The following is a 23,143-nucleotide window of genomic DNA, read 5'->3' as shown; positions in this document are numbered from 1 at the left end:
TTTGCTTGCATGATGCCGGGAACAGCATGGTTGTTCGCTGCCATATAGTCTAGCGGTTAGGGTTCCTGGTTTTCACCCAGGCGGTTCGACTCGGTTTTGCCTCCTGCTTTCCAAAAGATCAGCACCGTGTACGAAAGAGCCGCATTAAAACTACTCGAACGTGCAAAACGTGCGAGAAGAGGGGGCGCTTGTTTCCAACCGAAACTTCTCGCGTGTGAGACGAGCTGATCATCGCTGTGGGAGGGTTACTCTGGTAGACAGGGCTGACCTTCGGCAATAGGATTTATAGTCTCCAAGATGATATTTGCACTTTCTGGAGAGGCGATTTTCTCCACTTCAGTAGCCCGATTTCGTCGATTGCGTGGAGAGGGCTGTAGAATGTGGCGCCGCCTTTCCTGCTCCGTCCATGACAGGCGTGCTGGTCTCTGGAGAGAGAGCACGGTCCATCAGCTCACTCCAATAAAGGCACTGGAAGCAGCTAAATCGCATTGGCGAAGCTCAGCGCTGGGCCGCTGGGCACGTCTTACCACCGTTTCCGTAGTGTAGTGGTTATCACGTTCGCCTCACACGCGAAAGGTCCCCGGTTCGAAACCGGGCGGAAACAGACATCTTTTGTCGCCAGGCACAAAAGGGGATTGGGGATTCGCCTAGCGCTGTGATCGAACAGACCCACTGGACCCACCTCTTAGTGTGGCGGGATCTGCACAGTGCATGTCACAGCGCATCCTGCTTTCACTTCAAGGCGCGTCCTGATGCACCCCAGTCTCCCGCGTGACAGGTGGGGACAGGTGACAGGTCCTATACTAACGAGGAAGACATCGCTCTCTCCGACCCCCGGCATCGTGTCCCGACCCACCGTGCTGGAAGCCGACGCGTGCTGTGATTCCTTTACGGAGCAGAAATGACAACCGAGGAGCCGAGAGATCATTTCAGCATTTCGCGTCTGAACGGAAAACACAAACGACCAACTCGGAATGACTTGCCTTTGACGCTTCTCAAAGCGTTCTTTGTGCATCGAACAGACCCACTCACCTCTTAGTGTGGCGGGATCTGCACAGTGCATGTCGCAGCGCTTCCTGCTTTCACTTCAATGTGCTTCCTGATGTCGAGTCGACTGCCGTGCGGAGGCTCTGAAAGCGAGAGCAATGAAAAGGTGCACGACGCTGTGAAAGAAAACAGAGAAGTGAAAGGCAATCATTTCTCTAAGGAGGTGAAAGAAAAGCTACTCCCCGTCGGGGAATCGAACCCCGGTCTCCCGCGTGACAGGCGGGGATACTTGCCACTATACTAACGAGGAAGACATCGCTCTCTCCAACCCCCGGCATCGTGTCCCGACCCAGCATGCTGGAAGCCGACGCGTGCTGTGATCCCTTTACGGAGCAGAAATGACAACCGAGGAGCCGAGAGATCATGTCAGCATTTCGCGTCTGAACGGAAAACACAAACGACCAACTCGGAATGACTTGCCTTTGACGCTTTTCAAAGTGTTCTTTGTGCACGACGACTGCGCCGCTTAGCAGATAGAAAGGGGTTGTACAACTTTGAACTAGCAAATGGAAGAGGGCTAAGCCCCCTCTCTTTTAGCCCAGGTTCGATCTGTCTCCCAGAATCACCAGGGCGCACACACACACACACCCGTGCCGTTGAAGTGCTCTGCTTCATTTCTAAGGGCAACTCAACATTCACTCCTACCCCGAGTGCAGAAAAGACAGCATCCACAGCAACAACAGCTCAGGTCTCTGCACAGGAGCTAAGCTGCCCTCATCTCCTCTGCTCTGCGGCTCCTGCGGAGTGGAGTCCTGCCTGGAGCCGTGTTTGCAGGCGGCGGCTCCCCGCGCCCTGTCTGGGCGTCGTGTCCAAGAGCTCCTGGGAGGAAGAGCGAGCCCTCCCACTCGGGGGCTTTTCCACGGTCTGTGTGAGGAGGGGCGGGTGTGTCCAGTAGCTTATCGAGCGGAAGCCTGGGGCGGCGGAGAGCTGTGATCGTGCAGACCTTGAGGTGTCACCTCTTTGTCTGCTTTCCCGCCCCCCCTCCGCCCAAGCTCTGCTCCAAAGTAGCCCGGCAACCCCTCACACCTGCACGTGTCACAACCTAAGGTGCGGTCATGAGACACCCATGGGGTGTCGTTCTGTTCTTGCTAATTGTTTCCTGCCCGTCGCAGGCAGGAGTCCATGCGAGGAAGATGCGCTGGACAGAGCTCAGAGGGCGCAGCTGGGTGGCTTTCCTTCTGAGTGACGTTCCTGCAACACTCTCCAGCTACTCTTGGTGCGCTCATGCCACAACACAGGAAGGCTGGAGCAGGTGGCTGTGGGCTTTGCGCACTGCCGAAATAGCTCAGTTGGGAGAGCGTTAGACTGAAGATCTAAAGGTCCCTGGTTCGATCCCGGGTTTCGGCATTTTGTTTCATCGCGCCCTTTGTTCCTCTCTCCAGCGCCACCTGCCTAGTGACGCGTCCCTTTCTCAGCCCGAAACGCAAGCGAGACACCAGCAGCAGTCCCTACAGGTTTCCGTAGTGTAGCGGCTATCACGTTCGCCTAACACGCGAAAGGTCCCCGGTTCGAGACCGGGCGGAAACAGCCTCGTTTTGCACGCTCCTGTACTTCACAGAGGTCTTGAGCGACCGGTCATTTGTTCCCAATGTATTTCCGGTGCCTTCGTGCACTCTTGTACCAAACGCACGTTCCTTCTGTACGCGGAGCCGATCATTTGCAATTGGGCTGTGCCGACAGACCAGGTCGAGCTCTGTCGGCTCAAAAGCAGCGCAGGACCTGCAAGAACAACAGAAAGATTAGCATCCAGCGGGGGCCTCTTAGTGAGCCCAAGAGCTCATCAAGAATCGGCTCCAGCAACAGGGCTGGGCGCATTGTTCCATTCTCCGCCCACTCTCGGTGTAAACAAGTCCCTCCTGGTCTCTGCTTGAAATGCACTTTCCTGCGTTTGCTTTGGTGTAACTGGCTTCCCCTGCATGGGCGAATGTGAAGAAGATCCTTAGTAAGTCATTGAAGAAAACCGAGAAGAGGTCGGAGTGGCCTCTGTCGTTCATCAACGATCCAGTCAGGCAGTACTCCTCTGTAAAGCGCCGTTCGTTCACGTCGATTGGCTTTTTTTTGCCTTCATTCGTGCGAGTAGTAAAAGCAGACGCCCCTATTCTGCCGTGACCCGGATTCGAACCGGGGTTGTTGCGGCCACAACGCAAAGTACTGACCACTATACGATCACAGCGAGTTACCGAGACACACACGGCAGGGTGGAAAGGGCTGTGCTCTCTTCGTGTGACATAATTCGGAAAAGTCCTGACGTTGCATTTCAACTGAGCCCCAGTATACATCGACCCTTCGACACTCTGAGTGACAACTCTCTTGCGTGTTTTCTCATATTTATGTAGTTTGCTTGCATGATGCCGGGAACAGCATGGTTGTTCGCTGCCATATAGTCTAGCGGTTAGGGTTCCTGGTTTTCACCCAGGCGGTTCGACTCGGTTTTGCCTCCTGCTTTCCAAAAGATCAGCACCGTGTACGAAAGAGCCGCATTAAAACTACTCGAACGTGCAAAACGTGCGAGAAGAGGGGGCGCTTGTTTCCAACCGAAACTTCTCGCGTGTGAGACGAGCTGATCATCGCTGTGGGAGGGTTACTCTGGTAGACAGGGCTGACCTTCGGCAATAGGATTTATAGTCTCCAAGATGATATTTGCACTTTCTGGAGAGGCGATTTTCTCCACTTCAGTAGCCCGATTTCGTCGATTGCGTGGAGAGGGCTGTAGAATGTGGCGCCGCCTTTCCTGCTCCGTCCATGACAGGCGTGCTGGTCTCTGGAGAGAGAGCACGGTCCATCAGCGCACTCCAATAAAGGCACTGGAAGCAGCTAAATCGCATTGGCGAAGCTCAGCGCTGGGCCGCTGGGCACGTCTTACCACCGTTTCCGTAGTGTAGTGGTTATCACGTTCGCCTCACACGCGAAAGGTACCCGGTTCGAAACCGGGCGGAAACAGACATCTTTTGTCGCCAGGCACAAAAGGGGATTGGGGATTCGCCTAGCGCTGTGATCGAACAGACCCACTGGACCCACCTCTTAGTGTGGCGGGATCTGCACAGTGCATGTCACAGCGCATCCTGCTTTCACTTCAAGGCGCGTCCTGATGCACCCCAGTCTCCCGCGTGACAGGTGGGGACAGGTGACAGGTCCTATACTAACGAGGAAGACATCGCTCTCTCCGACCCCCGGCATCGTGTCCCGACCCACCGTGCTGGAAGCCGACGCGTGCTGTGATTCCTTTACGGAGCAGAAATGACAACCGAGGAGCCGGGAGATCATTTCAGCATTTCGCGTCTGAACGGAAAACACAAACGACCAACTCGGAATGACTTGCCTTTGACGCTTCTCAAAGCGTTCTTTGTGCATCGAACAGACCCACTCACCTCTTAGTGTGGCGGGATCTGCACAGTGCATGTCGCAGCGCTTCCTGCTTTCACTTCAATGTGGTTCCTGATGTCGAGTCGACTGCCGTGCGGAGGCTCTGAAAGCGAGAGCAATGAAAAGGTGCACGACGCTGTGAAAGAAAACAGAGAAGTGAAAGGCAATCATTTCTCTAAGGAGGTGAAAGAAAAGCTACTCCCCGTCGGGGAATCGAACCCCGGTCTCCCACGTGACAGGCGGGGATACTTGCCACTATACTAACGAGGAAGACATAGCTCTCTCCAACCCCCGGCATCGTGTCCCGACCCAGCATGCTGGAAGCCGACGCGTGCTGTGATCCCTTTACGGAGCAGAAATGACAACCGAGGAGCCGAGAGATCATGTCAGCATTTCGCGTCTGAACGGAAAACACAAACGAACAACTCGGAATGACTTGCCTTTGACGCTTTTCAAAGTGTTCTTTGTGCACGACGACTGCGCCGCTTAGCAGATACAAAGGGGTTGTACAACTTTGAACTAGCAAATGGAAGTGGGCTAAGCCCCCTCTCTTTTAGCCCAGGTTCGATCTGTCTCCCAGAATCACCAGGGCGCGCACACACACACACACCCGTGCCGTTGAAGTGCTCTGCTTCATTTCTAAGGGCAACTCAACATTCACTCCTACCCCGAGTGCAGAAAAGACAGCATCCACAGCAACAACAGCTCAGGTCTCTGCACAGGAGCTAAGCTGCCCTCATCTCCTCTGCTCTGCGGCTCCTGCGGAGTGGAGTCCTGCCTGGAGCCGTGTTTGCAGGCGGCGGCTCCCCGCGCCCTGTCTGGGCGTCGTGTCCAAGAGCTCCTGGGAGGAAGAGCGAGCCCTCCCACTCGGGGGCTTTTCCACGGTCTGTGTGAGGAGGGGCGGGTGTGTCCAGTAGCTTATCGAGCGGAAGCCTGGGGCGGCGGAGAGCTGTGATCGTGCAGACCTTGAGGTGTCACCTCTTTGTCTGCTTTCCCGCCCCCCCTCCGCCCAAGCTCTGCTCCAAAGTAGCCCGGCAACCCCTCACACCTGCACGTGTCACAACCTAAGGTGCGGTCATGAGACACCCATGGGGTGTCGTTCTGTTCTTGCTAATTGTTTCCTGCCCGTCGCAGGCAGGAGTCCATGCGAGGAAGATGCGCTGGACAGAGCTCAGAGGGCGCAGCTGGGTGGCTTTCCTTCTGAGTGACGTTCCTGCAACACTCTCCCGCTACTCTTGGTGCGCTCATGCCACAACACAGGAAGGCTGGAGCAGGTGGCTGTGGGCTTTGCGCACTGCCGAAATAGCTCAGTTGGGAGAGCGTTAGACTGAAGATCTAAAGGTCCCTGGTTCGATCCCGGGTTTCGGCATTTTGTTTCATCGCGCCCTTTGTTCCTCTCTCCAGCGCCACCTGCCTAAAGTGACGCGTCCCTTTCTCAGCCCGAAACGCAAGCGAGACACCAGCAGCAATCCCTACAGGTTTCCGTAGTGTAGCGGCTATCACGTTCGCCTAACACGCGAAAGGTCCCCGGTTCGAGACCGGGCGGAAACAGCCTCGTTTTGCACGCTCCTGTACTTCACAGAGGTCTTGAGCGACCGGTCATTTGTTCCCAATGTATTTCCGGTGCCTTCGTGCACTCTTGTACCAAACGCACGTTCCTTCTGTACGCGGAGCCGATCATTTGCAATTGGGCTGTGCCGACAGACCAGGTCGAGCTCTGTCGGCTCAAAAGCAGCGCAGGACCTGCAAGAACAACAGAAAGATTAGCATCCAGCGGGGGCCTCTTAGTGAGCCCAAGAGCTCATCAAGAATCGGCTCCAGCAACAGGGCTGGGCGCATTGTTCCATTCTCCGCCCACTCTCGGTGTAAACAAGTCCCTCCTGGTCTCTGCTTGAAATGCACTTTCCTGCGTTTGCTTTGGTGTAACTGGCTTCCCCTGCATGGGCGAATGTGAAGAAGATCCTTAGTAAGTCATTGAAGAAAACCGAGAAGAGGTCGGAGTGGCCTCTGTCGTTCATCAACGATCCAGTCAGGCAGTACTCCTCTGTAAAGCGCCGTTCGTTCACGTCGATTGGCTTTTTTTTGCCTTCATTCGTGCGAGTAGTAAAAGCAGACGCCCCTATTCTGCCGTGACCCGGATTCGAACCGGGGTTGTTGCGGCCACAACGCAAAGTACTGACCACTATACGATCACAGCGAGTTACCGAGACACACGCGGCAGGGCGGAAAGGGCTGTGCTCTCTTCGTGTGACATAATTCGGAAAAGTCCTGACGTTGCATTTCAACTGAGCCCCAGTATACATCGACCCTTCGACACTCTGAGTGACAACTCTCTTGCGTGTTTTCTCATATTTATGTAGTTTGCTTGCATGATGCCGGGAACAGCATGGTTGTTCGCTGCCATATAGTCTAGCGGTTAGGGTTCCTGGTTTTCACCCAGGCGGTTCGACTCGGTTTTGCCTCCTGCTTTCCAAAAGATCAGCACCGTGTACGAAAGAGCCGCATTAAAACTACTCGAACGTGCAAAACGTGCGAGAAGAGGGGGCGCTTGTTTCCAACCGAAACTTCTCGCGTGTGAGACGAGCTGATCATCGCTGTGGGAGGGTTACTATGGTAGACAGGGCTGACCTTCGGCAATAGGATTTATAGTCTCCAAGATGATATTTGCACTTTCTGGAGAGGCGATTTTCTCCACTTCAGTAGCCCGATTTCGTCGATTGCGTGGAGAGGGCTGTAGAATGTGGCGCCGCCTTTCCTGCTCCGTCCATGACAGGCGTGCTGGTCTCTGGAGAGAGAGCACGGTCCATCAGCGCACTCCAATAAAGGCACTGGAAGCAGCTAAATCGCATTGGCGAAGCTCAGCGCTGGGCCGCTGGGCACGTCTTACCACCGTTTCCGTAGTGTAGTGGTTATCACGTTCGCCTCACACGCGAAAGGTCCCCGGTTCGAAACCGGGCGGAAACAGACATCTTTTGTCGCCAGGCACAAAAGGGGATTGGGGATTCGCCTAGCGCTGTGATCGAACAGACCCACTGGACCCACCTCTTAGTGTGGCGGGATCTGCACAGTGCATGTCACAGCGCATCCTGCTTTCACTTCAAGGCGCGTCCTGATGCACCCCAGTCTCCCGCGTGACAGGTGGGGACAGGTGACAGGTCCTATACTAACGAGGAAGACATCGCTCTCTCCGACCCCCGGCATCGTGTCCCGACCCACCGTGCTGGAAGCCGACGCGTGCTGTGATTCCTTTACGGAGCAGAAATGACAACCGAGGAGCCGAGAGATCATTTCAGCATTTCGCGTCTGAACGGAAAACACAAACGACCAACTCGGAATGACTTGCCTTTGACGCTTCTCAAAGCGTTCTTTGTGCATCGAACAGACCCACTCACCTCTTAGTGTGGCGGGATCTGCACAGTGCATGTCGCAGCGCTTCCTGCTTTCACTTCAATGTGCTTCCTGATGTCGAGTCGACTGCCGTGCGGAGGCTCTGAAAGCGAGAGCAATGAAAAGGTGCACGACGCTGTGAAAGAAAACAGAGAAGTGAAAGGCAATCATTTCTCTAAGGAGGTGAAAGAAAAGCTACTCCCCGTCGGGGAATCGAACCCCGGTCTCCCGCGTGACAGGCGGGGATACTTGCCACTATACTAACGAGGAAGACATCGCTCTCTCCAACCCCCGGCATCGTGTCCCGACCCAGCATGCTGGAAGCCGACGCGTGCTGTGATCCCTTTACGGAGCAGAAATGACAACCGAGGAGCCGAGAGATCATGTCAGCATTTCGCGTCTGAACGGAAAACACAAACGAACAACTCGGAATGACTTGCCTTTGACGCTTTTCAAAGTGTTCTTTGTGCACGACGACTGCGCCGCCTAGCAGATACAAAGGGGTTGTACAACTTTGAACTAGCAAATGGAAGAGGGCTAAGCCCCCTCTCTTTTAGCCCAGGTTCGATCTGTCTCCCAGAATCACCAGGGCGCACACACACACACACCCGTGCCGTTGAAGTGCTCTGCTTCATTTCTAAGGGCAACTCAACATTCACTCCTACCCCGAGTGCAGAAAAGACAGCATCCACAGCAACAACAGCTCAGGTCTCTGCACAGGAGCTAAGCTGCCCTCATCTCCTCTGCTCTGCGGCTCCTGCGGAGTGGAGTCCTGCCTGGAGCCGTGTTTGCAGGCGGCGGCTCCCCGCGCCCTGTCTGTGCGTCGTGTCCAAGAGCTCCTGGGAGGAAGAGCGAGCCCTCCCACTCGGGGGCTTTTCCACGGTCTGTGTGAGGAGGGGCGGGTGTGTCCAGTAGCTTATCGAGCGGAAGCCTGGGCCGGCGGAGAGCTGTGATCGTGCAGACCTTGAGGTGTCACCTCTTTGTCTGCTTTCCCGCCCCCCCTCCGCCCAAGCTCTGCTCCAAAGTAGCCCGGCAACCCCTCACACCTGCACGTGTCACAACCTAAGGTGCGGTCATGAGACACCCATGGGGTGTCGTTCTGTTCTTGCTAATTGTTTCCTGCCCGTCGCAGGCAGGAGTCCATGCGAGGAAGATGCGCTGGACAGAGCTCAGAGGGCGCAGCTGGGTGGCTTTCCTTCTGAGTGACGTTCCTGCAACACTCTCCCGCTACTCTTGGTGCGCTCATGCCACAACACAGGAAGGCTGGAGCAGGTGGCTGTGGGCTTTGCGCACTGCCGAAATAGCTCAGTTGGGAGAGCGTTAGACTGAAGATCTAAAGGTCCCTGGTTCGATCCCGGGTTTCGGCATTTTGTTTCATCGCGCCCTTTGTCACTCTCTCCAGCGCCCCCTGCCTAAAGTGACGCGTCCCTTTCTCAGCCCGAAACGCAAGCGAGACACCAGCAGCAGTCCCTACAGGTTTCCGTAGTGTAGCGGCTATCACGTTCGCCTAACACGCGAAAGGTCCTCGGTTCGAGACCTTGTTTTGCACGCTCCTGTACTTCACAGAGGTCTTGAGCGACCGGTCATTTGTTCCCAATGTATTTCCGGTGCCTTCGTGCACTCTTGTACCAAACGCACGTTCCTTCTGTACGCGGAGCCGATCATTTGCAATTGGGCTGTGCCGACAGACCAGGACGAGCTCTGTCGGCTCAAAAGCAGCGCAGGACCTGCAAGAACAACAGGAAGATTAGCATCCAGCGGGGGCCTCTTAGTGAGCCCAAGAGCTCATCAAGAATCGGCTCCAGCAACAGGGCTGGGCGCATTGTTCCATTCTCCGCCCACTCTCGGTGTAAACAAGTCCCTCCTGGTCTCTGCTTGAAATGCACTTTCCTGCGTTTGCTTTGGTGTAACTGGCTTCCCCTGCATGGGCGAATGTGAAGAAGATCCTTAGTAAGTCATTGAAGAAAACCGAGAAGAGGTCGGAGTGGCCTCTGTCGTTCATCAACGATCCAGTCAGGCAGTACTCCTCTGTAAAGCGCCGTTCGTTCACATCGATTGCCTTTTTTTTTTGCCTTCATTCGTGCGAGTAGTAAAAGCAGACGCCCCTTTAGGGAGCCTGTCAGCACCCGGAGTTTTCCCCTTCTGTAAGCTCTGCATAGCCTCTCAGCTCTTCTACTGTCAAATCCCCCTCAAGTACTTCCCTATCTTCTTCACTCAAAACGTTTTCTAGCTTTGAGGTAAAAAAATGAATTTCTTCATCCTTTACCTCTGTAGAGCTGTACAGTCTTGAGTAGAAGTGTCACGCGCTCTGCAGCCAGAGGGCGGTCCTTCTCTGTCCTGTCCCTAGTTCCTGGTCTGCTGTCCTTCCTTTCCCTCTCTTTCCCTTGGGCTATATATTTCCGGGTCTTGCACTCTGTCCTCGCTCAGCACTGACGTTCGGATGTCCTGAGACCCGCCTAGCACCAGGGCGCCCCACGTCCGCTCCCTGAGGGCACAGGTTTCTATACGGCATTCCTGAACTCTTTGCACTAATGAGCCCGGGCCTTTTTCCCGTCTCGCCGCTACGCATATGGGTCTTTTTCCGCACTCCTGCTCCCCACAGTTAGTCCCTTTGGACGTCCGTGACAAGAAGGCCTCGATGCAGGAGAGGATAGCACTCAGCTCTGTTCTCTCTCTTCCCTCCTCATCAACTACACTTTCCATGACAGACTTGGAGCCTACCACTTTCCTGAAAAAGAAGCAGGTACACTTCTCATTTTCTTCCAAGAACTGCACTCTGCTTCTTAACAGCACTCCTCGACTGCTTTCTTCGGCTATGCTCCGGATGTCCTTTTTTAAAAGGGTGATATCCTCAAGCACATCGAAGCCACTGTGCAGCATCGTGTAGAGACGCTGCAGCTGCCTCTGTTTCCTGGCTAGCACTCCTCTCCGTCTGGCAGCAGCCTTCCTTCCCTCAGCCATGAAAAAGGCCTTTGTCCTCACCTTCACCTCCTCCCACCACTCTCTTACTGACCCGTACAGACACTGCAAGGACAGCCACTGTGATAGTTTCTCCTTGTAGCGGGATACTACCCCCTCGTTCTCTAGCAGCTTTGTGTTGAGTTTCCAGAGGCCTGGGCCAAAGACAGTCCCGCCCTGGAGTTCCACTCTACACCCTAAAGCCTGATGATCTGAGAAGAAGACAGGCTGAAGAGTGACCCCAACAACTTTCACTCTCTCTGAGACAAAGCAATAGTAAATTCTGGAGCTGCTATTCCTCCCTGACCATGTATATCCTGCTGTTGTGGGATATATACATCTATATGTGTCTGAGTGTCACGCCCGACATCCCTCCCTAGAGGGCGCTCCACTGCTCTCATTATCGTTCGTGTCATTTAGCTCTCCAGGTGTACCCTTTTAGTGTTATTATTTAAAGACCAGCTCCTCCAGTCCTCGGGGCTCATCATTAGGGTAAGATGTCGCGAGGCCCGCCTAGCACCAGGAAACCCTACGTCCGTCTCCTGAGGGCATAGGCCTCATCCCCGACACCTCCCGTTTCCTGAGCCCGGGGTCTGGAGGATCTCGCCCCGTCACCCTTGGACCTCCATGTTTCGTTCGTCTGTGTGCTCCCCTCTCTCGGGGATTTTAACTTTGTCGCGTTCCAGGATGGATTTCCAGTTGATGGACTTTCGGACTGTGCTTTGACCTGCCCTTGGACTCGTTTGGATTTGGATGCCGTTTTGTCTTCCCCGTACACTGTCTCACGGACTGTCACTATTATTTTGTGCACTATTAAACCCCTCTGTGTTCCTTTTACCACGCCTCCTGTTTTCTCCAGCTCTTACCGCATCGCATAGGGTCTTCTACAATATCTGACACGGATTCCAGTCCGTGTCCGTTACAGAATGATGAGCCTATGCTAGACCCCGCGAGCGGTAATCTGGAACACCCGGACCCTCATCTGGACCTTTTTTTTTCAAGATGCCCTTCCTGTTTTCCTGTCAAGATCCATTCCTGTTTCGCTGGACAAGGTATTTTTTGTGGATTTTTTTTTTTCTAAAGGAATTCTTGGATTTTTTTTTTTCCTGGACCGTTTTGTTTCTCCGTTTTTTTTTTCTTTCCCCGTTGGAACTATTTTGAGAGTGGACAGCCCTACCGTTTTGTATATAGTATTCTCCGGTTTTATCTCTTGTGTATATAGTGATTCTGAATTTCCTTCTCTGGTTGTATATAGTCTGTGCTTGTGATATTCTTGTTGATAGTATTGCCCTTATTTTTAATTGTGTAGGGCGTCAGGAGCCGCCCTTGAAGGGGGGGGTACTGTCACGCCCGACATCCCTCCCTAGAGGGCGCTCCACTGCTCTCATTATCGTTCGTGTCATTTAGCTCTCCAGGTGTACCCTTTTAGTGTTATTATTTAAAGACCAGCTCCTCCAGTCCTCGGGGCTCATCATTAGGGTAAGATGTCGCGAGGCCCGCCTAGCACCAGGAAACCCTACGTCCGTCTCCTGAGGGCATAGGCCTCATCCCCGACACCTCCCGTTTCCTGAGCCCGGGGTCTGGAGGATCTCGCCCCGTCACCCTTGGACCTCCATGTTTCGTTCGTCTGTGTGCTCCCCTCTCTCGGGGATTTTAACTTTGTCGCGTTCCAGGATGGATTTCCAGTTGATGGACTTTCGGACTGTGCTTTGACCTGCCCTTGGACTCGTTTGGATTTGGATGCCGTTTTGTCTTCCCCGTACACTGTCTCACGGACTGTCACTATTATTTTGTGCACTATTAAACCCCTCTGTGTTCCTTTTACCACGCCTCCTGTTTTCTCCAGCTCTTACCGCATCGCATAGGGTCTTCTACAATATCTGACACGGATTCCAGTTCGTGTCCGTTACACTGAGAGTTTAAAGTCTTGAACTAAGTTTTGCAGGGCCAGTGAGCTGGAATCCAATTTTATCGGCCTTTTGGCTAAGATCAAGTTCAAGTGGCATGCCCGCAGTTCTTGTCTTTCCAAAGTTCTAGAAGGCAATCGAAGATCCTGAAGAGTGCTTGAGCTGGTATCGCCCTAGGTTGAGCCTAGGGGGTTAAGGCCAATCAGCAGCTGAGCTGGTTGGGATCCGGCAGCAACGTTCTCTCTCTCTGCTCTCTCCTCTCCCCTCCCCCTTTCTCTTGCTCCACCTCCTTGGCCTCTTGGCTGGGAGTAGGTACTTGTGGCCTGCCCGCGGTGCTTGCTTTCTTCCTCGAGACTCAGAAGCGCTATCCGCTCCCTCTCTCTCTCTCCTCCTGCGCTTGCACCTAGCTGGGCTTTGCCCACAAGGACAAAGTCCAGGGCTCACTCGCTGCTCCTTTAGCAGCTAAACCGTCCTCTCCACAGGACCTTGCTCTCTCTCTTTCTCTCCTTTTTTCTTTTTTCTCCTTTCCAGATGGCAGACAAGAAGACACTGATCCGGTTCCACTGGACCAAGAAAACAGAGACGATGCCAACTGCGAAATCCTTTTTCATTACCTTCCTGAGAGGGATCCTGCAGTTGGTGGCCGGAGATCTCTACTGCCTGCAAGACAACAAGGCAGAGAGATACATGGAGGCCTACATAGCCACGGACGCCTCATATGAAAAGGCAACGAAAATGATCAGAGAAAAAGGTAAGCACCCCCGTTTCTCTGATTTCAGGCCGGAGCCTATGAGGAAGACAAACCAGAGGACCATCACAATCCTCACGTACAACCCCTACGTACCAATGGCACTGGTAACAGCGTACCTAGGGAGGTATGTAACTGTGGTGGGCAAACCGACGGAGATCAGGGACAGTTGCGGCGTCTGGTACGGCAAAGGCCAGTACCGAGTCCTCCTGAAAGAGGACCTAGAGGGCGTCGACGGTTTCCAGCACCCCCTGGCCCGCTTCAACATCGGAGCCAACAGGGGGTACCTTTACTACCCCAGGATGCCGGATTTCTGCAAGAAGTGCAGACAGTCAGGCCACAAGGAGAACACGTGTGACATCGTCAGATGTCACAACTGTAACAAAGAGGGGCACCTGGCAAAAACCTGCCGGGCAGCCAAAAAGTGCGATGGATGCGGTGCCGAGGGACACCTCCTTCACTAATGCAAGGTAAGCAAACCTTCGTTTGCGCAGGTGGTGGAAGCCGACCAGCAGAAACCGGTCTCAAGACAAAGGGAGAGAGGTGAGAACAAAGAACCCGCACCTACCCCGCAGAGAACCGAAACTGCCGAGGCCACACCCCAGCCGCACCAGTGCCTCAAGATGGCCGCCAGGACGACGGACAAAATGGCTGACCGGAGGAAGGGCCCTGGATAACTCCGAGCAAGAAGGGAAAGAGGATCCACCTTCGGAAGGACAAAAGAAAAGAGTGGTGTAGCGGCGAGGCTTAATAATAAGGCAGAATTAAGTGTTTCTGAGCTTCCCAAATGAGGCCCCATTTCTCTGTTCATCTCTGTGGTGCAGCCACAGAGAAACTATTCATGCAGGCTGATTTAAGATGTTTTCTTTTGATAAGGACAGCTCCCAAAGGGGGATGCACTTAGCTAAGCCTGGCTATCATGATCAATGGTCATCCATTGGCGCCTATCTGTCTAGGGAGTGCCAGTTGGACGTCTGGACTGCATTCCTAAGTGTCGGGAGTAAGTGACTCATATCTCACCTTGATCAACCAATCAGGGACTGGTAGGGCCGAGTAACCCACGTGGGACTCTGGTGCCCATGGAACTTTCAGCCAATCAATGAGCTGAAGTTCCTCCAGGTAAAAACAGGCAACACGAGATTCAGTAAGATTCAGTAAGATTCAGTAAGATTCTGGAGAGGATTCTGTGGACTGTTCTAAAGGGAATTCAAAGGAGAATTCCAGGGCAGGACGGCCCAGGAGCAGAAGGCTCCCAAGGGCAGGACATTCTCGCAGAGCGCCTCCTGACCATCCTGAGACTCAGCCCGGACAACCACGGAACGGCCAGTGTGTCCGAGTGCCAGAACCTTCCTTTGTTCTAAGAGTCTAGAGTGGAGGTTGCCAGAGAGTAACCAGCAGCAGGCCTCGTGAACAGGTCGGAACTGTGGACAGCTGAATCACTATTCAGAACTAGCTCTTCATCAGGAACGAACCAGTCCTCTTCCTGACTTGCTGGGACCCACAGTCATCTTTTCTCCTGTGCACAAACTGGAGCAACTGGAGGTCCCCGAAACTCCTGGAGAAAGGGAAGAAAAAAGCCTTCCCGAAGCGGTGGCGGAGAGTATCCTCGAGGAAGACAAGATTACTTTGAAGCCGCCCTGGAGCTGGGACTGATGGTAGGGCTGGACCTGTCCAGCATGTTTACCTTTCAGTCCCCAGCGAGACCTGGAGGGAGCCCAGCATATTCCCCCCAGGACCCGAACGAGAGGAGTTACATCTAGGCTAAACAGTGCCCAGATGTAGACTCCCAAGTTTTCCACTTTAAGCACAAAGAGAGGAGGTTCAACTTTCACTTGTTTAATCATGATTGTGAAACTTACCTTTCTAACAACTAACGTGAGAGGGCTAAGAGACTTTCATGATCTGGTCTCAAAGTCTTTCTCAGTTTGTTTCTTACAGGAGGTCCACCTGAAAGATGAAAGGGACAAGCTGACATTCACCTGGGAATGGACGAAGGGAGAATCATGCTGGAGCGTAGGAGGGGTCCACTCTTCCGGAGTGAGAATCCTCCTCAGAAACCCAGAGATGACGCTGGTTTCCTCCTTCTCGGTGGTGCAGGGCCGGATCCTGGTCGCAGACATCGACTGGAGGGGGCAGAAGTTGAGAGCAATTAATGTCTATGCTCCGACGGAACCCTCTATCCGGAAGGAAGTGTTTGCTGACCTGGCCAGCTGCTGCACCACCTACAGACAGGTGGTGCTTGGCGGGGACTTCAACATTGACCGGGAGAAGGGGAGCAACGCTAGCTCGGCAGAGCTGGAGTCGCTACTCAAGCAGTTCTCCCTGGTAGACGGTTTCAGACGGTGCCGCCCTAACGACGCCGGAACGACATGGAAAAACTCCCGGGGAGTGTGCAGCTGCATGGACTACATCTTTCTGCACACGACCTGCTCCCTGGAATCGGCGACGGTGTCCCCGGAGTGGTATTCCAGCCACGAGCGCTTGATGGTGGTGGCTAACACCAACCTGCCGGGATTCGGTCGTGGGTACTGGAAGCTGAACCGGGAGATACTGGAGGAAGACGACTTCAAGGCATTGTTCCGTAAAGACTACGCGAGCTGGGTCGATCTGAGAGATGGCTACAGCTCCATGGTGGAATGGTGGGAGTCGGTGAAGGACAGGACCCGAACCCTGGCGCAGACGTACTGCAGACGGAAGGAGGCCAGGGAGAGGAAGGAAGCTGCACGACTCCAGAGACAACTAGAGGAGGAGTACAGCTCGGCTAACGGGGGAGGAGCCTTCAATTCAGCCCGGGCACGGGACCTGAAGGAGAGGCTCCACAAACTCAATCAGGTCCGAGGAGCCCAGAAAAAGAGGGTGATCCATGGCCTGAGACGAGGAGATGGAGAGGAAGTGCTGGACGAGAGCGACAAAGTAGAAGCGGCCACCGCTTTCTACACGGAGCTCTTTTCAGAAAAGCAGACGGAGGTGGAGGCAGGCGATGCTTTTCTGGAGGAGCTGAAGGCACGAGTACCGGAGGAGGTGAGGGAGGACTTGGAGGGTCCGAACGCGGCCGAGGAGCTGAAGGCGGCGCTCTTGTCCATGGAGAATGGCAAGGTGCCGGGGCCGGACGGACTCCCCAAGGAATTCTACACCTGCTTCTGGGACACCCTGGCGGCAGATCTGGTGGAAGTGGATCTTCCGCCGGGGGAAACTCGGAGACACCATGAGGGAGGGCATCATCTCCTCTTCAAGAGCCCTTAGCAGAGACGGTGAGACGGGACCCTGTCATCGACGGCCTGGAGATACCGGGAGGCGCGGGGGAAACCCTGAAGATCTCCCAGTACGCCGACGACACAACGCTGTTCCTGAGGTCGGACAGGGGGTTGAGGAGGGCCCTGCAGGTCATGGAGCAATACTCCAGAGCCTCGGGGTCGAAACTCAACCGCCGAAAGAGAAAACTGAAGTTCTTCGAGCCCTGGAAGCACAGGACGACAGTGCCGGAGGATCTCAAGCTCTGCACGGAGCCCCTCAAAATACTGGGGGTTTCCTTCCAGAGCCAGGACAATGAGACCAACAACTGGACCAAGAGGATCGCCAAGGTGAATGCGAAGCTGGGTCTGTGGAAAACGCGGTCGCTGTCCTACACAGGGAAAGTGATGGTGTTGAAAGCAGACATCCTGCCGGCTTTGGTTTACCTGGCGGTGGTGTACCCGCTGCCGGCCAGACTCAGACGAGCGCTGCAAGGGATTATCTTCGGCCTCGTCTGGGGCGGCAAGTACGAGTACATCACTCGAAAACCGGATGTGTCAGCCGGTCGAGGAAGGGGTTCGAGATGTCCCACATTTCCCCCTGAAACTCGACTGCATCTTCTACTGCAACCTCTGTCGGGCGCTGCAGGAGCCCATTGGCCACAAGTACCAGTACTTTGTCAGGCTGTGGCTCTCCGTCCCGATGAGGCACTTGGTCCAGTGGTCAAACACTGGGCCCAAGGCAGAGAGGCGACCGAAGTTCTACACCCACGCTGTCAAGTGGAGCAGGAGGTACGAGGCCACGAGACAGCCAGAGCTCTGCACCAACCACAGAGCCCTGTACAAAGAGGTGAGGGGGCATTTGGTCGCTGACGAAAGGCTGCAGGTTCCCAGACAAGTCTGGGAAAGGACACAGCCCAAAGAACTTGACAACCAACTGAAGGACCTCAACTGGATGGCTGTGCACAAGAGACTGGCTACCAGAGAGGTCCTCTACAGACACTCGCTAACCAGGAATCCGCATTGCCCCCGGGACACGTGTTTTGTCGAGGAGACTCAGGAGCATGTGTTCTGGAGCTGCCTCTTCGCCAAGGTGGTGTGGGGCAGAATGGACAACATTATGCAACTCCTGGGAAAGGATGCAGTGCTCAGTTACCAGTACATTCTGCTGGGGGCTGGCACCCACCAGACTGGACAAGGGGACACAGGACCTGTGGGGGCTGCTACTGTCCCTCACAAAACAAGGACTGTGGAAGGCGAGGAACACTCTCATCCGGCACAACATAAAGTGGGGGGCGAGGGAGCTGGAGGAGAGGATCCTGGCGGACCTCAGGAGGAGGACGAAGCACCACGTCGCCAAATGGGGTCTCCCCACGGCGAGGGAGCGCTGGAATGGACTTTGGGACCTATACAGAGATTAAAGGACAATAGCAAGTGGTAGATTTGGAGGGACTCTCTTAATTGCGCAAATCCGCCCCCACTCGCAAAGATTGATAACGGACAATCAATATCCGTTCCGCCGTTGTTTTTTATTACATGGAGTGTTAATATGTGTGAGATGTTCCTTTTGAGATGTTTTTTTTGCAGAATAAAGTATATTTTGTAGAACAAAAAACATCTTATGACAAGGTTTACAAGTTATCTGTTGAACTACATTCTCATAGGTGTGGTCACATTCCAGATCATTTGTTTACGTTTTTGTTTCTGGAGCAACTGTTAGATGAAATGTGCTAATATGTAACCTAACTCCAGTGTGAATAACTAGAAGAGGGGAGCAGCTCCATTCCATACCATGGGAGCTTTGAGATTGGCTGGGCCAGATCTCTCATTTGCATATCTGATTTGGAAATATAACACTAAACCCCTTCTTGCATGGATTTAACTTGCACCCAAGAGTCCCCTACTGTGTATTGCTACTTATTTTTTTTATGATAAGTGGTGATTACCAGTTGACAGGTTTTATTTGTTGAATTATAAATGGTTTTGTATTATCATCCTGAATGGGCTGTACTCAAGGTTTGGTAGGGTATGTGTTTTCATTTCATTTACCAAATTGAATTTTTGCTCTTTTAGTATTTGTCTAGAAGGCTTTCTGAAGTCAGGAACCCCATTTATTTGGTGAAAAAGGATTCTGTATTAATATTAATATTTCTCATACAACATAAATAGGGTCTTTTATGAATAAAAAGATCTTGCACTTGGAAATCTTGGTAAAGCTGTGTGCTTCCATACACTCAAGCAGTTTTGATTCCTAATATTTGACCTTAGGTGCGGGAACGGGTCTTTTTTGCCATTTGATTTCCAATTGATCAGCACAGTATAGAAAATAGACCCATAAAGCAACCTCAGCAGTGACAAATGTCACTGGGTCACTTGGGTTTATACGTCGGGGTCCGGTAGTGAAGCTCCGCTCCTGTTTAGCCTCCGAAGCCGTACAGGGTGCGGCCCTGGCGCTTCAGCGCGTACACCACGTCCATGGCAGTGACGGTATTCCTCTTGGCGTGCTTGGCGTGCTCGGTGTAGGTGACGTTCTCCAGGAACACCTTCAGCACCCCGCCGGTCTCCTCGTAGTTCAGCCTGGAGATCCGCTTCACTCCCCCACGGCGAGCCAGGCGGCGGATTGCGGGCTTGGTGATTCCCTGGATGTTGTCGCGGAGAACCTTACGGTGACGCTTAGCACCTCTTTTCCCGAGTCCCTTTCCGCCTTTGCCTCTTCCAGACATCTTCTAGTTATCAGCTGTGAACACGACACACACTGCTCATCTTTGATGTATAATAGACATCTTTCTTTGATGTCTATTATACATCAAAGAAAGATTTTTATAGGTGTAGAAACTAGTAAATAAAGCCAATGATTTGTTTTAGAAATGTATTCTTAAAATATACAATTATTCACACCTGAACAATATGTAGTTCAAATTATACATTATATACAATATTGTATTCAAATGTCTAATCATCATAAAAAACACAACTAGTAAACTTCAGTTACAAATTCTAGTAACATGGCAATATATATAGTAATGACAAACACAAACTAATTACATGAACACGCTAATATTTAACTCAAAACCACATTTCGATTCAAATATAAATTTTTAAAATTTACAACTTCTTTATTTCCACGAAAATATTATTAATGTAGCACAATCGCTACTTTCTAATAAAGACAGAAAGAAACTGTTTTGTGTCTACTGGTGATCCTCCTCTCGAGACTAATGAAATGTTTAATATGATCCCTCGAGAAAAAAAAGGAATCAATTTCCGCCTGGAATGATTGATGCCCCATCAAACATTTTGTAATATCCCCGGAAGTTTATACAGTAAAATCCTGGTTCGTGGCTTAAATTCAAGGTAAATGAGACTAAGGAAACGAGTTGGAAACTTGATGTCGAAGTGGGATTTAAATCCCGTTTCACATTTTACTTCATTGGGCAGTATGTGCCAGAGAGCAATGCCACCGCATCTCTTCGATAGCTCAGTTGGTAGAGCGGAGGACTGTAGTGGAGTCAACAGGGAATCCTTAGGTCGCTGGTTTGATTCCGGCTCGAAGGAAGGTGCTTTTCATGTAATTTAATCAAAGAGTTAAAAAAGTGACTCTGTTTTATTCAGACATTGATCAAAAGCTCAATAATCGACTAAGCAAAGGCTCCTTTTCCGAATTCAGCCCACGTCTGATTGTCTTTTTTTTGCCAAGATCTGATCTTTGAATTAAGGGACTACACTGTCTGCTTTGTAATTCAAAAATACATACAAATGTCAAGTTTTTTGTAGATATAAAGGTGTTCTCTGTTTTCAAAGGATAGTTACTTAATTGGCATAATGATTTGGTATTGATTTTGTATCGTTGTATTATAAAGTTTGTGCTTTCTGTGTTTTTATCGTATTGTGAACTTATTTTTTAAACAAATGCTTACAAAGGCAAACACGGCACACATCTGTTTATACCAGCGGTGAAAAGTACAAGCTACTGTGCACTTCTGGGAGTATAACAGGTTCGATATAAAGTGGCAAAAATATAAAAGGGGAAAATACCCCAGACTGCGTGTAAAGCCCTCGTTGTGACTGTTTTAGATAAAAATGGCGTACTGTGCACGAAATTTTGCAGAAACACAATCTGATATTTTGATAACTATTATTTTAATAATTTTATAAGTATGAGGCCCCGGATCCAAATCTTCAGTTCTGATTTTTTTAAGTGATATCTTTCCTTCCTGTGGTGGAAGTCACACGATGTGAGCAATTGTTTTTTTTACGTTACGATCCAAAGAGCCTCAGACTCACTGTAACCAAACCAGGGTGGATTCTGCTGGGAGCCGGACTGAGCTCATTCTCACTCCCTGTGCTGAAAACAGAATTAGCTCTTCCCCGAACATCGTCTACAGCTGCTGGATGGTGCTCTGAGTCTTACTGCTCCGGCAGTTACTTTGACGAAAGACAAATCACTTGTGCGCTTTTAACCTTCTCGCAGCTACGGGCGAGACTGACGCTCACGATATGAAGGCACCCGCTGGTATACCTTCTCTAACTTTCAGTCGCGACAGACTTCGCTTTTTAAAAAAAAAAGTAGATATAGCCCTGAAAAAAGCATTAGCTTTATCAGTTTTATATTAATCAATTTTGAATCAAAGTTTGATATTTTGTTTTATTTTTTATTGCATTTTACATAATAATAATAATAATAATCATTATTGCTTACACTTATATAGCGCTGTTCTGGATACTCCACTCAATGCGCTTTACAGGTAATGGGGACTCCCCGCCACCACCACCATTCTCCTGAATGATCACAGAGAGTCAGGACCTTGGTTTTACGTCTCAGCCGAAGGACGGCACCTGTTTACAGTTTAGCGTCCCCGTCATTGTACTGGGGTATCAGGACCCGCATGGACCGCAGGGTATGCGCCCAGCGACAGAAACCAGACGTGTGTCGGGCTCGGCTGCGAGCAGGACAATGACGTCACGTGGACAAAGTAGAGGAATTCAAAACGGTTCTATAAAAGACCTGTGTCAGCTGTTGGTTTGCAGTCTGGACTCTAAATCCTCCGATCCGATTTTAAATCTCTCTAATACCTGAGCTGCGGCTTCTTTATTCGTATACTTATTATGTGTAAGTGTATAGATGAAACCTTTCATAGTGTAACGCTTACGGCCGACAGGCACTGTGTAAGAGCCGGTGTACCAGAGCAGGTGACGTCACTGCCCTTCCCTGTGATAGCAGGACCACAGCCCGTGGGTTGTGGGGAGATCTCTCTTTAGCTCACCGGGCTGGGTCGCTGCAGAGAGACATGGGAGTCCCGGGTTCGAGCTCCCAACGGTGGGGGGCCGACCTAATGTGGCGACGGCGCCCACCTGAGCCCTTGTTGCATTACAATATATTGTTCAGTTTAAATCAAAATGCTTTACTAATACAAGAGAGAAGTATAGTATGAAGGATGTGACAAATGTATGATTTCACGGAACAAAACGGTTTTTATTTGCATTCGAAATGAAGCGGAATTTTAGCGCAACACACAAGCCCTTTGTCTTTTTTAGTGATTTTTAAACAGACGTAGAAAACGCGTTTTTTTAACACTATAATAGCAGGATCAGTGGCGTAATGAATAACGCGTTAGGCCTCGTGTCAGAAAATTATAGGTTCGACTGCCATCTGGCTTGTTGAGGTTATACCACTTACATTCTTTTATATAAATGAACTGCACCTGAAAGCTATAGAAAACACTTTGGGTAAGTTGTCTGCAGCCTCCTGCGTCGACAACTTACCCAAAACACTGTACTGTCTGGAGATCAGCTCCAGCTCTGAACTCAATTGCAATGAAAAACCATGCGTAACAAAACTGGAGAACAGCTGAACTTGTGCTCAGTTCGGTGATGAGGGTTCAGAACTGTCGTTGTTGTAATTAGCACGAACTGCACAGGCTCTGAATCAGACCATGTCAATTAGTCTGATCAGTGTAGGACATGTTAATGTAGAATTATTAATAGGTTTATTAGTTAGTTAGTTCAGGTTTACCCACCTGAACTAATGTAGAATTATTACTTGGTCTGTCTCTTATATAAATGAATGTCAGATTTTTGAAAAGTATTCGGAATTGACAGGGTGCCCCTTTGGAACAGTCGTCAGAAAATGTGAGAAAATGAAAGTTATGTAAGCTCTCACACAAAGCATTGAAGATTGGAATCTGAGTGTAAAAAAGCTACCTGTCTCCCAATGATAGGCAGGGATACACACCATGACTCGAATAGACTCAGCGAACTTTAACACCTATGATATTACGAGTGCTTTGCACGTGTCGAATTTCAAGAAGGAACTACTACAACAGTTTGGACATAATTCAATACCACCGGCAAAGTCCAATACCGGCAACTTCTGAGAAAATAATGTTCACTCATGGAATTTGGTCTTTGAATGGCTGGCGGGAAAATTCATTTATACTCCTTTTGCACGCTCAGCTGAAACATGTTAAAATAACAACGCAGATTTGTTGGAGAACCTGACAAGA

The 23,143-nt window shown here is 51.4% G+C and overlaps 1 protein-coding gene and 14 non-coding genes across 15 annotated transcripts; 10 read left to right on the top strand and 5 right to left on the bottom strand.

Moving 5' to 3' along the window:
• Positions 1–531: 531 nt before the first annotated feature.
• trnav-cac (transfer RNA valine (anticodon CAC)) lies at positions 532–604 on the top strand. The gene has a single exon. It is a non-coding gene; the product is annotated as a tRNA-Val (tRNA).
• A 621-nt stretch (positions 605–1,225) lies between these two features.
• Positions 1,226–1,297, bottom strand: trnad-guc (transfer RNA aspartic acid (anticodon GUC)). The gene has a single exon. It is a non-coding gene; the product is annotated as a tRNA-Asp (tRNA).
• A 1,024-nt stretch (positions 1,298–2,321) lies between these two features.
• Positions 2,322–2,394, top strand: trnaf-gaa (transfer RNA phenylalanine (anticodon GAA)). The gene has a single exon. It is a non-coding gene; the product is annotated as a tRNA-Phe (tRNA).
• A 107-nt stretch (positions 2,395–2,501) lies between these two features.
• trnav-aac (transfer RNA valine (anticodon AAC)) lies at positions 2,502–2,574 on the top strand. Its single transcript has one exon. It is a non-coding gene; the product is annotated as a tRNA-Val (tRNA).
• Positions 2,575–3,148: 574 nt separating this feature from the next.
• Positions 3,149–3,220, bottom strand: trnah-gug (transfer RNA histidin (anticodon GUG)). Its single transcript has one exon. It is a non-coding gene; the product is annotated as a tRNA-His (tRNA).
• Positions 3,221–3,914: 694 nt separating this feature from the next.
• Positions 3,915–3,987, top strand: trnav-cac (transfer RNA valine (anticodon CAC)). The gene has a single exon. It is a non-coding gene; the product is annotated as a tRNA-Val (tRNA).
• Positions 3,988–5,706: 1,719 nt separating this feature from the next.
• trnaf-gaa (transfer RNA phenylalanine (anticodon GAA)) lies at positions 5,707–5,779 on the top strand. The gene has a single exon. It is a non-coding gene; the product is annotated as a tRNA-Phe (tRNA).
• Positions 5,780–5,888: 109 nt separating this feature from the next.
• On the top strand, positions 5,889–5,961 carry trnav-aac (transfer RNA valine (anticodon AAC)). The gene has a single exon. It is a non-coding gene; the product is annotated as a tRNA-Val (tRNA).
• Positions 5,962–6,535: 574 nt separating this feature from the next.
• trnah-gug (transfer RNA histidin (anticodon GUG)) lies at positions 6,536–6,607 on the bottom strand. The gene has a single exon. It is a non-coding gene; the product is annotated as a tRNA-His (tRNA).
• A 694-nt stretch (positions 6,608–7,301) lies between these two features.
• Positions 7,302–7,374, top strand: trnav-cac (transfer RNA valine (anticodon CAC)). Its single transcript has one exon. It is a non-coding gene; the product is annotated as a tRNA-Val (tRNA).
• A 621-nt stretch (positions 7,375–7,995) lies between these two features.
• Positions 7,996–8,067, bottom strand: trnad-guc (transfer RNA aspartic acid (anticodon GUC)). The gene has a single exon. It is a non-coding gene; the product is annotated as a tRNA-Asp (tRNA).
• A 1,024-nt stretch (positions 8,068–9,091) lies between these two features.
• On the top strand, positions 9,092–9,164 carry trnaf-gaa (transfer RNA phenylalanine (anticodon GAA)). The gene has a single exon. It is a non-coding gene; the product is annotated as a tRNA-Phe (tRNA).
• A 9,531-nt stretch (positions 9,165–18,695) lies between these two features.
• On the top strand, positions 18,696–18,751 carry LOC148638453 (U7 small nuclear RNA). Its single transcript, XR_015931065.1, has one exon. It is a non-coding gene; the product is annotated as a U7 small nuclear RNA (small nuclear RNA).
• A 306-nt stretch (positions 18,752–19,057) lies between these two features.
• Positions 19,058–19,363, bottom strand: LOC148638452 (histone H4-like). The gene has a single exon (XM_088623363.1). It carries the CDS (start codon positions 19,361–19,363, stop codon positions 19,058–19,060), a length of 306 nt encoding a protein of 101 aa, XP_088479489.1.
• A 744-nt stretch (positions 19,364–20,107) lies between these two features.
• trnay-gua (transfer RNA tyrosine (anticodon GUA)) lies at positions 20,108–20,196 on the top strand. The gene is given in 2 exon segments: positions 20,108–20,144; positions 20,160–20,196. It is a non-coding gene; the product is annotated as a tRNA-Tyr (tRNA).
• Positions 20,197–23,143: the final 2,947 nt, after the last annotated feature.

The sequence above is a fragment of the Lepisosteus platostomus genome, assembly GCF_059453375.1.
Source record: "Lepisosteus platostomus isolate fLepPlt1 chromosome 5 unlocalized genomic scaffold, fLepPlt1.hap1 SUPER_5_unloc_1, whole genome shotgun sequence".
Classification (NCBI taxonomy): Eukaryota; Metazoa; Chordata; class Actinopteri; order Semionotiformes; family Lepisosteidae; genus Lepisosteus; species Lepisosteus platostomus.
Note: the sequence above shows the minus strand (reverse complement) of the source record. Positions and strands in the feature narration are given on the sequence as shown.

Excerpts from the sequence above, each read along its gene's own strand:
- LOC148638452 (XM_088623363.1), bottom strand. The coding sequence starts at position 19,363 with ATGTCTGGAAGAGGCAAAGGCGGAAAGGGACTCGGGAAAAGAGGTGCT.